We start from the raw sequence: 16,325 nt of genomic DNA, 5'->3' as shown, positions 1-16,325 counted from the left end.
CCAGGCGCGGTGCAGACGGACACTGCTCCAGGGCAACACACGGACACCAGGGTCGGCACGGGCCGCGGAGCGGCACCCACGGACCTCGCAGCCCCCAGCACGGGGGCTCCGCGAGAAGCCCACGTGCCCCGCAGCCCATCAGTTCGGCATGGCGGCCCCGTTTCCCGGCCCGAGACACGCTCGTGCCCCGTGGACAGGGCTGGGCGGATCCGCTCTGCACCCACCTCCTTGCCTCTGAGCTCGCCTCAGAGCCCCAACGCGCATGCGCGCTTGGAAATGTAACACACTGCCGTCACCCTCCACCCCACGCGCGATAGCCCACCGGGCATCCGCCCACTCGTCCCGCGAAACCCAACGCGCAGGCGCAGTAGGCTCACGCTGCCCTGGTGGCGCAAGCGCAGTTGCAGCCGGCATTGCCACTTTGGTCGTCAGTTTGGGGGTATAACTTTGTAAGTTACCTTTGTCGGGGGCAGCGGCAGGTGTCCGCGGTGGCGGCCTCTGGAGTTCATTGTCCGTGCGGTGGACAGTCGCTGGGACAGAGCCTCTGCTTCGGGAAACGAGTTACTTCTCTGTCTCTCGCAGAAGGATGTTTCTCCTAGGCAGCCGATCCTGGCAGATACATATACAGCTCATGGTAAAACAACCCAGAGCGAAAAGGGTAGTCAGTTAATCCAGCCTGGCCCCATGAAAGCAGCCCAAGAGAACGCGTATTCTACGATGGATCTGTCGCGAGGTTACGCGGACGTATGTCCAATCAGAAATATAATGTTTATGCAGCTGCTAGGACCTGACCTGCACAGCTTGGCGGAAGTAACGTGAGTTTCCGCGCTTCCCAACGTTTGCGCATGCGGACAGGGGCAGAACTGGGACACGGGGTTCCGGGACTCGGCTCCTTGGGGCCCGGCAAGTACCACGCCTCTGTCGGGTGGCACGGCACGGCACGGCAGAGCAGGGCTAGGCCATGGGCCGGCTGAATGTGGTGATGCTGCGCTACCTCTCCCGCGACCACTTCAGAGTCCTGACGGCGGTAAGGAGGCAGCCGGGGCGGGCCGGGGAAGCCACGGGGCCGGGCCGCAACCGCGGGGCAGTGGGAGAGAACGCGGCAGGAAATAGCCAAGCTGGCTGCGTTCATCGGTATGGCCGCACTCCCGAGGCCGGGCAGGGTCGGTGCTTGGCGGGGAGGCCGGGCTTCCGCAGGAGGTGGGGCTGGTGCTGTCCGTAACAAGGGAAATACAGAGTGTGGAGCTAGTCCCTGTTCACCGAGGGTGACACCGGTGTGAGGTGCCCTGGTTCTGCTCAGATGTGTCACCTGGCGATCAGTGGGGGGGAGGGATAGCTCAGTGGTTTAAGCATTGGCCTGCTAAACCCAGGGTTGTGAGTTCAATCCATTTAGGGATTTGGGGCAAAAATTGGGAATTGGTCTTGGTTTGAGCAGGGGGTTGGACTAGATGACCTCCTGAGGTCCTTTCCAACCCTGATATTCTATGATTCAGTGAGTTCAGGGGGTGTTAAATTCTAGCTCGTGCAGCTACTTGCTGCTGATTGGATTCTCCCGGCTGTGTCAGACAAGCAGTGTAAAGGTTTTGGTTGGATACGCTGTTAATATCCTGATGTACATTGTTGGGTGGTGTTGCTGGCTGTTGCTGTGTTCCACCCCAAGTGCAGCTGTGATTCGGTCTCTGAAGCAGCTTTTCTGTAAATTGGAAAAGGCTTTGGAATTGTTTCCGATGAAAGACGCTCATTACCTGGTTAAGCAGAGCTGGATTTCCAGTCACTTGCTGAAGTATGAGGGGGGGAAACGAGGAGTACTTGTGGCACCTTAGAGACTAACCAATTTATTTGGGCATAAGCTTTCATGGGCTTCTGATCCAGGGGGTTTTAACCCACAAAAGCTTATGTCCCAACAAATTTTTTAGTCTCTAAGGTGCACAGGTACTCCTCGGGTTTTTTTTGCTGATACAGACTCACACAGCTACCACTCTGAAGTATGGGGGTGTCAACATTAGGCTTTTTCCCCATACAAATTTCCCATCATTTCTGTTCTGCCTGTCATAGTAATAGTGGGCATGCTAAAGTAGACATGGCTCCTGGTGGCCACTGATTCTCTGACCACTGTATCTTCTAATCTTTCTTAGGGCAGGCCTACACGTGCTTAAAATGCCAGTGGCCACCTATGTCTTATCTACTCTGGCACGCACACCATTGCTACCATCTGTACAGTTGAAATAGAAGTAGAACAGTGGGAAATCTTCCAAAAAATGTAACCTAGACCTATCTATCTGAATCCTTATATTGCACCCATCATCAAGCAATTTCTCTAACCCGTAAGTTCTGTAGCTTCAAGGTGACTCTTGACTACTGCTCTGATTTCCCCACAGGAACAGGACATTGAAGCTTACAAGAAGCATGGCATTGTAACATTTTATTTGCTATCCCAAGTCCACAACAGAAAGGTTTAGAACTTAGGTCATGATCCTATAGGGATTATCCTACTGGGAAATCCAGCGCTCCTTTTGTCCTGCTCTCCATCTGTATATCCCTCATATTGGCCTCTAGTTCATAGTTTATCTGGCTAGGACAGTAGGTTTCTGTTAAACTTACATATATTAGAGACCTTATGTTATGTTCCCTAAACAAAAGATTCTCCATTTGCATTATAGATTTTCTTTTCAAACAACTCCATCAGTACTGCTAGTCAAGCAAACAAATTTAAAAGCTGAATTAAATTAAAGAAACTTTGTGCGGTACAATATGTTTGTGTCAATATATGTATGGAAAGTAAGTTTAGGCTTGATGTAGAGAATTGTTATTTCATTCTCTACTTGGGGGGTTCAAGTATGTCTTTCATTTATTATTTCAGGTGGAGATGGGTATGAAGAATCATGAAATAGTCCCTGCTAGCTTGATTGCCTCCATAGCCAGCCTGAAACATGGAGGATGTAACAAAATTCTGAGAGAGTTAGTGAAACACAAACTCCTAGCTTATGAACGAACTAAAAGTGAGTATGAATCCCCCATGAAAATCATAGTTACTTCTGAGTTAAAGTTGCTCAAGTGCATTTCCTGTCAATGCAATCACTAAAGATCAGAGAAATTATCAGTGAAGACATTTGCATCTGTTCAAATGCCTTGTCACCTAAACATAATGTCCAAACGTGCTCAGACTGTGTAACTCCACAATAAACTCCCTGTCCATTCTAGCATAGTCATCCAATGTGCACGCATTTAATCCTTCTCAGTTTCACTGAAATGCAAAACCCCAGGGTGGCAGGGATTGGGCAGGCTCAGGCTTCGGTCCCCCCTCCTTGAGTCGTTTAGTAACTTTTGTTGTCACTGTGGTGACAATGAAGTTTGAGAACCCCTGATCTGGGGACAGCCAATCATGGCTAAGAGAGGTTTTGTTATAGGAGGAGAGTGAAGTCTTGACTAAACTGAAAAGTTGTACCACTTTAACTATACTGATAAAAGTGTGTCTGCACAAAGGCAATTATGCAATTTTAACTAGATTGGTATAAAGGTGCTTTATATTGGTATAGCTTTTCCATACTGGAAAGAGAATAACTATACTGGTATGTTTTCTTTATACCAGTATAAATGTATCCATACTAGAGCTTTTACCAGTATAACTTTTCTGGTGTAAAAAAAAAAAGAATCAGATCCCTAACAGAAATTGTTACATAGGTTAAACTTTTAGATGTAGACCAGGCGTTAATTCAGTCTACAGGATGTATAATGTCGGGTTTCAATCTAGTTTAAGTGCAAATCTCAGAACAATTTTATGATGGGGTTGCTAAGATGCCTGCATAATAATATTATTCGGAAAATTCAGAGCACTAAATATATACAGAACAGTAAGATCCCAATTATGCACATGCTTATCTTTACACACTACCAGTAGACCCCTCAATTTAAGTAGGGTAATTCAGAGTGCATAAATTTAAGCATGTGTGTAAATCTTGTAGGATTAGGACCTACCATAATAAGGATGAAATATATTGACATTTGTGATTATTTGTAATGCTTGATGTATCTGAGAAAGCTTTTGGTTCTGATAAATAGAATTTTGAATTTTCAGGAATTTTTTTTGGATGAATGAAATTTAAAATTAATTTGTCAAAAAAGAGTGGATGTGGAAATATTAGAGTATGTTCCTTTTGCAAAAATTAGCATTCATATTCTTTTTAAAAACCTTAACAGAGATCTGGTGAAGTAGTTTGACTGTATCACTATAACAAGATTCCATTCTGCCAACAATTTCACCAAGTTATGTGGTTACATAAGTACTGATTGATCTTTCCATAAGTTCTGTTGCCTGGAGCAACCAATCTTTGGTTTTTCAGTGACAATAACAAACCGTGAGTGTGTGTGTGTGTATGTATATAATATATAATCTTGCTGTTATACGTTCCGTATTTGTATTTTTACAGTGCAAAGCTATCAAAAATGTGAAGGAGATAATTTTTTTTATATTAGCTAATGTTTCCTGCACATAAAAATACTCAGTGTTTAATGTTTTAACAGTACAATCAACAAATGTTTATCCAGGTTCAAAGGAAATCCTGTCTCTTGTAGCAGTTATCTATTTTCTCTTTATGTATTGTAAACCCGTACTTCTTTTGCTATAGCAAGAGAATAACGGATATGTAAGCAATTAATAGAGCATTTTTTTTCTGTTTCTTGACATCCCCTGTTCATCCTACAAAAATATAAAATTTGACATCACTTCATTATGTGTAAGAAAGTCCTGGAATCCTTGACCCTGTATTCTTTACTGTCACCCTCTCTTCAGTTATCACCCTCCATTCCCTCTTTTCTTTCTCGCCATTTTTGCTTCCTTCCCTTCAGCCACCCAATATCTTCATGTGAATGCATTGTTCTCCACTGGTTTTCATTTTGCTGGCATCTCAGAGTCAACATTTTAGGAAATTTTACTTGACTAGAATGGAGCAGTTAAAGTTGAATCTTTTCACACACTACTGTAACATGGTTTAAAAAAGAAAGATTCTAATAGTGGTGTGTGCATAACATTTCACGGAATTTGCTCTTATATTTTTTCAGCTGTCCAGGGCTACCGATTAACTAATGGAGGGTATGATTACCTTGCCTTGAAAACTCTATCGTCTCGACAAGTTGTCAACTCTGTTGGAAACCAGATGGGTGTTGGCAAAGAATCAGGTAATTTTAAAAATACTTTTTTAAACAAATATATTAAAACAAAAGCTGTTATATTGAATATTGGACTTGTCACAAGTAATCCGGTAAAGTTTCATCTGGCTAAATAGTTCACTAAGTTATCAGAAACTTGAACATTTCAGAGTAGCAGCCGTGTTAGTTTGTATCTGCAAAAAGAAAAGGAGTACTTGTGGCACCTTAGAGACCAACAAATTTATGTGAGCTACAGCTTACTTCATCGGATGCATGCAGTTATCCTTAGTATAGAAGGAATTCTGGAAAAAGGAAATCCTAGTCATGTGAAATTACATTATCATTCTGTTTGAAATGCCATACAATGCCATCAGCATTTGGGCATGTACACAAATGCCTAACTTCCTTGTTGAAGAGATGACCTCAGGAAGTTCCTTGGCCTCTGTAATTTATCCCTTCATCCGGAGCTGTTGTATTGTGCCAGTGTCTTGTTATGTCAAGAAGGACTGTTTACAAACCTTGGGAGTAAGCAGCAGAAACAGACAGTAGTGTCAGCTGCTCATTATCACACTGACAGTTATCACAGGTCATACCAAAATAAAAACTAGTGAATTGGAGATCTTTTCGAGGAACTTTAGGACTAATAGGACATTCATTTTTCAAATATACAAGTAGTGTGCTGCATTGGTAATTTTGCTGATTCTTCTGCAATGTGTTTTCTTTTTGCAGTAGTATAAGTAGTAATTGAGCAAAAAGTGGCATGGAAGGTTAGTCACCTTTCACAAATGTTTAGTCTGTTCGGCACATTCTCTCAGATAAATGTAATTATTTCTTATTTTTTATAGATATTTATATTGTTGCAAATGAAGAGGAGCAACAGCTTGCATTAAAGCTGCACAGGCTTGGGAGAACCTCCTTTCGTAATCTAAAAAACAAACGTGACTACCATAAGCACAGACACAAAATGTCGTGGCTTTATTTGTCCCGCCTGGCTGCCATGAAAGAATTTGCCTACATGAAGGTATTTTTTAATCATAAAATGTAACTGTTCATGTCCAAAAAGTGTCCTCAGTAAGGCTACAATTTAGTCATGGGTATTTTTAGTAGAAGTCATGGAGAGGTCACACTCAATAAACAAAAAGTCATGGCTTCTGACCTGTCTATGACTTGTGCTATATAAATACCCCTGGCTAAAACTTAGGTGCTCTTGGGGGAAGCTTCCCGCAGCTACTGCTTTGAGTGGGGGGGGGCACCCCTGCTCCTCCAGGGGGGCGTCCCAAGCAGCAGCCAGTGTGGCCAGCCCTGGAGCTGCCTCAGCTGCTCAGGAGGCCGTGGGGTCAGCCACACCCGTGACTGCAGAAGTTGCGTAGGTGCTGGAGAGTCACGGAATCCGTGACCTCTGTGAAAGACTCACAGCATTAGTCATCAGTGCTGTAATAGAGTGGAAATGGTGATGATGCAAGGTGCTTTTCAGATCCCCTCTTATTTAAGTCACATTTACAATATAAACCGGATTTGCATACACGTTTCTAACCCCAGATTTGAAGTTGCAGGGTGTATATCGTACATGGAATCCCTAATGTGTACTACTTTTATGTACAAGATTTGACCATGGCAGTGAAGCTATAGCAAAATAGTCTGGCTTGTGAAACGTGGTGTTCCACATAAGAATTCAATATGGATCTTATGATTTCTTTTTTACATAAAATTCTCTTTAACCACAGGGCAACTTTACACATAATACCTTAATGTGGTGGTAAGCCAGCTACTTCCATTTATATTAATCTTTGAGAATGTTTTAGAAATGCAAAGAAATATCTTCCTATGTACCCACGTTGTTCTAAAATATAGGGAAAAGTGAAATTCAGAAAATTTACAAACTAAGCTTCAGTCCTGTCACTTAGTTTCTCTTTTCTGTGTGTGTGAGAGAGAGAGAGAGAGCGCGAATGAACATGAACGAACATAATTTAGGAGCATTAATTAGGGTGCCTGTAAAAGTTCTAGAAACAAATTCCAACCGAAGAAAACCTCTTATTTGAAACACAACTGTGTGCCTGTGTTACTATGTGTCTAACTCACATAAGAGATACTTTTAGCTGTCCTTCTCCAGACAGTGTGACTGACACAAGGGCCTTAAACTTTTTGATTTAATCGTTGGTTTTGAGAAGTGAGTGACCCACAACCTTACTCCCTGAAATCCAGCTTCAAAGTGCTAGATGTACACTATGTTATGAATATTAATATGAAAATTCACAGAATGTAGCTATTTTGTAGTTTAAATATGCAAAATACTTATCAAGGCCAGTTTTATTAATATATGCTTTTCATTTGAGAAAAAAAACTTTGTGTATATTTAAGGCTGAAATGAAGGGGGATTGTTCATTTATTTCTCTCTCTCTCTCTCTAATTTAAATGTATTTAGAAATCTTAGGTCATTTGTTCATGCAGAGTAAAATGTGCAATATCCTAAGCGTGTTGGTGGACATGTTTATTCCTATAAAACATGTTTGTTTCACACACAATAAGTCATTTGGATACCAAGTCAGTTTAATTTACATAGTGGATAGACAAAATATTTACTCTGGAAGAGGCTTCCCTAACAGTATTTTTCTGTTTTGGCATGATGCAAGATTTGTTTTAACATCCTCTTTATACAGGATTTATGGTGTTAACTATAGGATATATTCCCTCTAAATTTTCCTTGTTCAATCGTGTTTTAGTGGCATGACTCCCATTAAAGAGACACAGTAAGATAGTATAGGCCCAAAAATTGAGGGGCTTTTTTGAAGAGCGGGGAGGGGAATGATCTAATCAAAATTAGTCCTGCTACAGTGCAGCATTGTGCTAGTTTATAATCTGTCTCTGTCCATTACTGTACAGGTACCATATAAATCCCCTCCTATTTTTCCCTGAAAAAAGACACACAATCTCTAATTACTCCTTTGTTTTAGCCACTATGCCTAATAGGGATGTAAATACCGTTTAAAAAATACCCATTTAAACTATTAAAATTATATCGGTTAACCGTTTAGTCGTTAACAAGTTCACAATCTACCCCTGGTTTGGGGATTACCCTGCTGTCTCTCCTCGGGTCCGCATGCACATCTCGTCCTTCTCCTTACATCCCACATAATAGCCTCTGCATGCCAGCCCCCGCCCCATAGGCCTCCCAGTACGTCGGCCCCTACAAGCCCTGCAACCATGTGCCATCCTCACCCCCTTCACCATTAAGCCAATGCGCTTTGCCCCCCTACCCAGCTGAGAGTCTGAATCCACTAGTGGACCTTCCAGCTTACAAATAAAAATGTTATATACCCAGTTATGCTTCTGACAAGCAACCAAGCTCCCACTTAAGCCTCACCATCCAGCCGGAACTCAAACTCTAGGAACTCGTGGCCAAATTTCTCCTTGTGCCCCACATAGCAGCACAGATAGAAATTGGTCGCATGGCCACCGACTCCACTCTTACTGCTGAGAGACCAACATGTACCGCATTTCTGGACTGGGAGACCAGACTGCACCACAACAGCACTGCACAGGGGCAGGAGCGGAGGGACAGCTTCCTGGTGGGTGCAGAGTAATTATGCCATGCTAGAGACTTTGCTGCTTAGCTGATCATGCTCAGTACCATCTACAATGTCATGAAATTATTTTACCAATCTGTTTTAAACTTTAACTGCAATATATTAACGGTAAGACCAATACCTATCGGTTAACCGTTTAACCATTTAATATTTTACATCCCTAATGCCTAATAGGATTGTTTTGGTCATTATCTTCCAGGAGACCAATTCTGTAACTCCACTGATAGGGAAAAGGCCCAAACACAGATGGGACTTAGCCTTGTGATGAAAGGGGGAAGACTTGCCTTCATCTTCATCTCCAGCAGCTAGGCAATTCCAGTTCCCCCACACACACACTCCCGCTGAGTCCCAGCACAACTCTGCAGTTTCATTTGGTCTCTGTTTATATAGTCCCTTGCCTTTATTTTCATTTCCTATTTGAATGTAGCAATATCCCATTAATGTTATATCTTCTGCCTAAGTTGCTGCAGTGTATAGTTGAGGGCAGTTTTCTAGAATTAAATGACTGTTGGAATTAAATTGAATATACAGTAGAATCTTTGTACTGTACTCGACAGATTTGATTATTGTGATGTTTTTTCTTGTCTAATTGAAAGAAAAGCACTTAGTCACTTGAAAGTAGGCCTTAAAACCAATGAAGGAATAATATAGTTATATTTCTTTTTTGTGTATTGTTTCTTCAATGTGAATAGTAAGCAGTATGGCTCTCAACAGGGGGAATTTGATTAGTGAGATGACAGAATTCTGTGTTATAAAAGTTAACTGCATCTGAAGGCAAGAATGCAGCAATAACAGTATATTTTAATATGTTCTCAAAATACACTGGAATTTGTCCAGCAGTGCTTAAAGATATAATCAAGTAAGTTAGTTCTAAAAATCAGATCTCTGCATTTTTACTTGGATTTATGAATGAGTTTGTGATAAAGGAAACAGTGCTCTGAGTTTGTTGGTCACTCAGCTGAGCTGAATCACATTTCTTGCAGAAATTTTTTAACTGCTATTTTTACAAGTAACACCTCAGATTGTCAGGATTCCAACAAGGGCAGTCAGGGTCAAGGGTCAGAGCAGGGGCAAACTTGAAGGTAAGAGTAGCCATGGAGTTTGTAGTCAGATCCAGGCCACAATCGATACCAAACGTCAGAGTCTGAAGTCTAAATCAAGCCGAGGTCAAGCCAGGAATTGAAGAGCAAGGAGCTGGAATGGTCGTGGTAGCTACAGAAGATCCACGCTGTTGCCTGGACACTTTCTGGAATGCCCCTCGGGTTTATATAGGACAGGGAGTCAATCAGAAGCCATGGGGCTGCTGTCTTTCTAACCCTTGAGATGGAACTTCCCATGGTCTGTGTCCACAGTGGGTCATGGGAAGTGTAGTGCCAGTTGGTTACAGCTGCTGCTGTATGGCAGCCTGGGAGTTCTGCAGACCTGGGTTCTAGACATGTGGGGCCTTACAAGATATTGCTTGTGGGGGGGGCGCAAAATCAGGCTTTTTACTTTTGAGTATTTGACAGCATTTTGTATGTAGCCAGTTTTACAATTTCTTTCGTATAGTCAGTTTAGTCTTTGTGTAGGTTTGTTTTAAAAAAAAAACAAAAAACACCCCCATACCACACACAAAATATTACTGTACATCCCCAGGTATTGGCAGACACTTGGGCAGGTATACTACCTGAAACTACTCTGACCCAGTTTTTTGTTTTTGCCTGGATTTTCCGTCGTTGCTGTTCCCATAGGTGCACTCTTTCATTCTCAGCTGAAGCACTGGTGTCTTCAGAGGAAATAGTATACACTATTCAGTAACCAGGACTTCAGTCACCCAACGTATATTTCTGTTTATTCTGAATTCCGTATTTTTGTCAAATGCTTTAAAGAATACAGATAAATTCCAAAACTTAACTGATTGATTAACTACCAGGATTTTTTTTTCTGTGCAGCTGTTCAGCAACATTACATTACAAACTTTTAGATAAATGCTTTGTGGGTGCTATAAGCACCCAGAAAATAAATTGAATTAGTAAATTTCCTCCAAATTAGATACATTTGTAGTTATAAACTGGTTTGGAGGGCTTTGATGCACTTAATTTCAGAAAGTCAAAACTCAAATTTTTAAGGTTTCAGAGTAGCAACCGTGTTAGTCTGTATCTGCAAAAAGAAAAGGAGGACTTGTGGCACCTTAGAGACTAACAAATTTATTTGAGCATAAGATTTCACAAGCTACAGCTCACTTCATCAGATGCATTTAGTGGAAAATGAATGCACTGAATGCATCTGATGAAGTGAGCTGTAGCTCACGAAAGCTTATGCTCAAATAAATTTGTTAGTCTCTAAGGTGCCACAAGTCCTCCTTTTCTTTTTATTATTTAAAGTGTTGTTTATTTATCAAGTACTGCACTTGATTCCATTTAAAAAGAAAAAAGTGCTTCAGTAACTTGAAGTAGAATATTATGAATGATCTAGGATGGGTAAAAATAGATTTAAAAAAAATCAAAATGTATGGGTTTTTAATTTAAACTGGATTCTTTTTATTGAAATTAAATACAGGTTTATTTGAAATTGACAAATTATGTTGAGGCTTAAATTTATTAATCTATCTAATCTATTAAAATCATTTAAATTAAATACAAAAATAGTATGAAGCAGTACCTGTTTGTTGGCTGAAGTTTTAAAGAATCTACTAACCTGCTGGTAGTCACTGGCTGAGAACCCGGACCAGAGTTTGTTGAAATATTAATCCAGCATTTGAGAGAAGTAGCCTGTGCTGCAGAGAGAATATTTTCTTCATTTTCGTTTATTAAACTGATTCAGTTTAATGACTAATTCATCCAAAGTTAAGAAATCAGCTGGAAAGCTTAGTTTTTATTCATAGATTGGAAAAACAGAACAAGTGTGAGAGGATGAGATCTACTAGTTCTAAAATCTTGAAATCAATGGGAGCCAGGCACCTAAATACCTTTTGAGGATCTGCGCCATAGTGACCAGAAATAATAGGTTCAATTCACTAACTACAGATAATAGTTCCTCTGTTTCTGTTAGTTTTAAATCCAAAACATGTTTTGATAAACTTTTCTTCTGTAGCAGACACACTTAAGTTGTTCTTATTTAATTTTTAAAAATGCAGTTTTTGTGTATTTTAATTTAATTTAAACTTCCATCCAAATACAGCTTGACACAAATTATAAGTAAAAAATGAATAATCATCTCATAAATGAGAAATGTGTGACTCACTATATTTTAATATAATAAAAAAGGTAAAAATTAAGACTCTAACTAAATGTAAGTAATGGTATGTGTTCACTAGCAATGTTAAAACGCTACCGCGGCAGCGCTTTAATGTGGCTGTATAGTTGCAGCACCAGCACTGGGACAGCACTGTTTTTTAAAAATAAATAAATAAATTTATTTGTTTAACATGCTCACGAGGGGAGCATGGCTACCAGCTATGCTGCCACTTTACAGCGCTGAAACTTGCAGCGCTCAGGAAGATGTTTTTTTCACACCCCCTGAGTGAGAAAGTTGCAGAGCTGTAAAATGGCAGTGTAGACAAGGCCTTAAGCTATACAGTTGCTTAAATATATATAGATCATTAATAGTGTAACTAGAAATCTAGAGGAATATAGTCTACTTTTTTCCGCCAAATACTACAGAAACTTTTGGGGAAGTAATTATTTTTAAGGCAAATTCAGTCAAAGCACACATTTTTCTTTATTAAATGTTTACATGAAATTGACAGTTTTTTAGCCAATGAAAATCTTCTCTTATCCTTTTAAATTCTCCTTCATGTGTCTGAGAGCTTTTATTTTCCTTCTAGCCACCTTCAGTGATCTTCATACTTGCACACTAATCTGTCTTCCTCTCCCTGTGTGTCAAGGCTAAACAAAAATAAATCAAATTTATATGCATCTGTAAAACTTGCAAAATTATTCTTTGGAATGTTCTTTCAGGTGAACCTGCCCACACGGGATAATTGCACTTCCTGGATAATTTTGCTAAAACAATCAACAGTGTGAAATAGCTAACAAACTAGATTGTTGGTATTAGTTTCAGCAGTAACACTCCAATGAGATGAAAGGGGGTGGTTAGAATATTTTAGAACTTTTGCAAAGCGTTGGTTCATGCTTATGCCTGGGTCCTGCAAAGACTTATGTATGTACTTAACTCTGTACCAGTGGTTCTCAACCTATTTTTCATTGTATGTCACATATGTAGCTCTCTGTGACATGTGGGTTGTATCCACACAGTATATATATACTACCTGTATGGCCCTGAAGATGTCTCATGGGCTGCAGCTGTGTGCTGTTTGGGCCACGCGTTGAGAAACACTGCTCTATGGGGTGGGACCAGTGCCAGTACTCAGTGCATAAAGTTAATCACATTGAGCGTGTACACAAGTATTTGTAGGATTGAGGACTTGAAAGGGCAGATTTATTTAAAATTCTGCATGAAATGCTGGGAACGTTAAAATCTTTTCGAATACTCTGTGTGTACATTGTGTGTGCCTAGATTTCCATTGCTCTTAATTATGGTCTTCAGAAATGTGGAGTCCTGTGTTTCTAGTAACTATTAGTTTACCCAGTTTTTTCATCATAGCATGTGTTTCATCTAGATGTGTAACCCATTCATTCTCTGTTCTGGCTGGAGTTCGTTCAAATTAAGGTAATTGCCATTGCTGACCTGGACTTCAGGGCTAAGGCCACTTCCTAGAAGGACCAAAAAAATGGTCCAGGTATTTGTCAAACTGTAGTCCCCAAGGGCTTGTTTCCACACTTCTGTTTATGAAGTATGGTGGACCTTGTACTATGCAGATATTGGTTTTAATAAATTTAATCTGACATTTTAGATAAAATTATTTAACACTAAATGTAATCCTGCAGGATGGTGACTCTCCATGTTCTACTACTGGGGGAATTCTGTGCCAAAAAATTAAAAATTCAGCGCACAATAATTTAAAAAATTCTGTAAAAATCTGCATATTTTATTTGTCAAAATAATACAATTTAATCATGCCAGTTTGGGGTATTTATTTCAAAATATCTGTCAGCAGGTATGTCTGTAACAATACAGACCAAAAAAAAGATTCTGGTAATTTTTTTTGTTTGTTTGTTTTACAAATTTCTTACTAGGTATATTAAATCAGAACTTTAAATAATTCATTTAAACTACAATACAGGACTATATTTTCTGCACACAGCAGAAGCAGTGCAAAGAGTTGGGAGTGTCAGTAGAGGAGCTGAGGGAGATGGAAGGAGCTTGGACTGAGCTGGGAGGGTTGTTGTGTGGGTGGGAGAAGTATGGAACAGGTTTTATTTTGGGGGGGGGGGGGCCAGGGGACAGGATTGTTAGGGAGTTGGGGAGCCTCTCCCATTCAGTCAGGCACATCTACTCCTGTTCCTGTACCCCTCATCCTGATGGGTCCCTGCAGCCTCCTCCCCCATCCTCATGTACGCCCATTCCCATTCAGCCCCTGGCTCAATACTGTCACCCCACTAGCTCCTCAGCCCATGCTCCAGTCTGTTTCCCCTCTTCTCCTCCCCCCCCACTAGCCATTTTCAGCCCCAGTCTGTGACCGCCCAGCAGCCCTGTGTGCCCCACTCTGTCGTAACTTAGCTCCACAGGCCAGGTACTGTGATAAACTTCTACTCCTGCGGGAATTCTGTGCCACTGCGTGCACACAGTTTTTTTTTCCCCACAGAAAATACATTTTCCCCCAGAAGTGCTGCAGTTTTGCCTTTTGCCCACCAGAACAGCCTGCTACATTCATGCTGTTGGCTGTTCTGGTGCCAGAATGGCCTCCGGTGGGTGAAAGGCGGAACTGCAGCACTTCTTGGGCAGAATATATTTTCTATGGGGAAAAAACAAAATTCTGTGGGACATATGAATTCTGCACATGTGCAGAATTCATAGTTCCCGCAGCAGTAAATATTCACAGAAATATAGATAGAATTTGGCATTAGATTCCCTAAAGATTTTGCTTTTCTTTTGTTTTTCTTCTCTGAAACTTACATTTTCCTAATTTAACCCAAAATCCCAAACCCAGATCTCTTGCTGGTTTCCCTTTCCTCCCATGTACCTCCCTACTCACTGCCCCCCATTCCCCTGTACACATACGCATTTAGGATGCACGAGGGGAAAGTCTGCAGAGATTTCAGTTTGTGCCCAGAACAGGAAGAAATATGGAGATTTAAAAATAAATCCATCTTAAATTATTCATTTTGATATTACTGTGAACTATGTGGTAGTGAAATCTCATTGGTTGTGAAATCCATTGTAGGCAACAGAATATATAGGGATAGGAAAATGAACTTGTGATGGGGTTATGTGCATCAATTGAGTTTGCACATAGCACAAAGGCTAACAGTAGTGCTATAGTTGTTATGATCTTCCCCCATTTGTCTATAATGTGGTTACGATGAAGCTTAATTATTCAGGACAGTGAACTTTTGTGTTTATGGAAATGCAGAAAGAATTAGATTAGCCAGACAGAGTGGAATTGGCAAAAACTTAAAAACGGGATTTTTTTTGTTCTTGACCCAGCATCCCCCAGTTATCTGCTGCTGTTTGTCTGGGCCACCAAACCAGATCTGATTCCATTCTGTTCTCCTTGTTACATCTCCAGTTTTCTCCAGTCCCAGGACAGTGGAACTATAAATAAGGAGGTAGTGCATGTACAGAATTTCAGATCTGGAAACTGAACTTTGCCATTTCATTCATCATACAGCAGTATCCCAGTCTCTGGTCTTTATAATGAAAATTCTGCTATCATGTATCTTTTGGCTTTATGCTATTTGACATTTTTATCAATGATCTGGGATAAAACAAAATCATCACTGATGACGTTTTCAGATGACACAAAGATTGCGGGAGTGAAAAATAATGTAAAGAAAAGGTCACTGATACAGAGTGATCTGGTAAATTAGGTCCAAGCAAACAATATGTGCTTCAATATGGCTAAATACCAAGTTATTTTTATGTTTTGTTTATTTTTATATATATAATATAAATAAAATGTAATATGAAGTTACAGGATGGGGGTCTTCTGGGAAACAATAAATCTGAAAGGGCTTTGGGATCATAGTGAATAATCAGCTGAACGTGAACTCTGGGTGCAATACTATGGCCAAAAGGGCTAATTTAATCCTGGGAATATTGAGTAGAAGTAGGGAGACTATATTACCTCTGTATTTGGGAATGATGCGCTCACTGCTGGAATACTGTATCCAGTTCTGTTAACAATTCAAGAATAGGGCTGTCGATTAATCGCAGTTAACTCACGTGATTAACTCAAAAAAATTAATTGCGATTTAAAAAATTTATCGCGATTTATCGCATAGTTAAAGAATAGAATACCAATTGAAATTTATTAAATATTTTTGGATGTTTTTCTACATTTTCAAATATATCTAATTCAATTACAACACAGAATACAAAGTGTATAGTGCTCACTTTATATTATTTTTATTCAAATATTTGCACTGTAAAAATGATAAACAAAAGAAATAGTATTTTTCAATTCACCTCATGCAAGTACTGGAGTGCAATCTCTCTATCATGAAAGTGCAACTTATAAATGTAGTTTTTTTGTTACATAACTGCACTCAAAAA

At 40.3% G+C, this 16,325-nt stretch overlaps 2 protein-coding genes across 3 annotated transcripts in view; one reads left to right on the top strand and one right to left on the bottom strand.

The window, feature by feature from the left end:
- LOC141987949 (uncharacterized) overlaps positions 1-725 on the bottom strand; it is a 161,987-nt gene extending 161,262 nt beyond the window's left edge. Inside the window, exon 1 of the mRNA XM_074953781.1 lies at positions 459-725. Within this exon, the coding sequence (XP_074809882.1) occupies positions 459-509 (51 nt within the window). The 5' untranslated portion in view covers positions 510-725. The remainder of the gene's footprint in view (positions 1-458) is intronic.
- Positions 679-16,325, top strand: part of RIOK2 (RIO kinase 2) — a 32,496-nt gene continuing 16,849 nt past the window's right edge. The window contains exons 1-4 of one of the 2 annotated variants that reach the window (XM_074952895.1): positions 679-1,027; positions 2,861-2,999; positions 5,059-5,175; positions 5,991-6,166. In XM_074952895.1, the coding sequence (XP_074808996.1) occupies positions 962-1,027; positions 2,861-2,999; positions 5,059-5,175; positions 5,991-6,166 (498 nt within the window). In that variant the 5' untranslated portion in view covers positions 679-961. The remainder of the gene's footprint in view (positions 1,028-2,860; positions 3,000-5,058; positions 5,176-5,990; positions 6,167-16,325) is intronic. The other variant, XM_074952896.1, reaches the window with a different exon arrangement.

This window comes from Natator depressus, chromosome 5 (assembly GCF_965152275.1).
Source record: "Natator depressus isolate rNatDep1 chromosome 5, rNatDep2.hap1, whole genome shotgun sequence".
In the NCBI taxonomy this organism is placed as follows: Eukaryota; Metazoa; Chordata; order Testudines; family Cheloniidae; genus Natator; species Natator depressus.
Note: the sequence above shows the minus strand (reverse complement) of the source record. Positions and strands in the feature narration are given on the sequence as shown.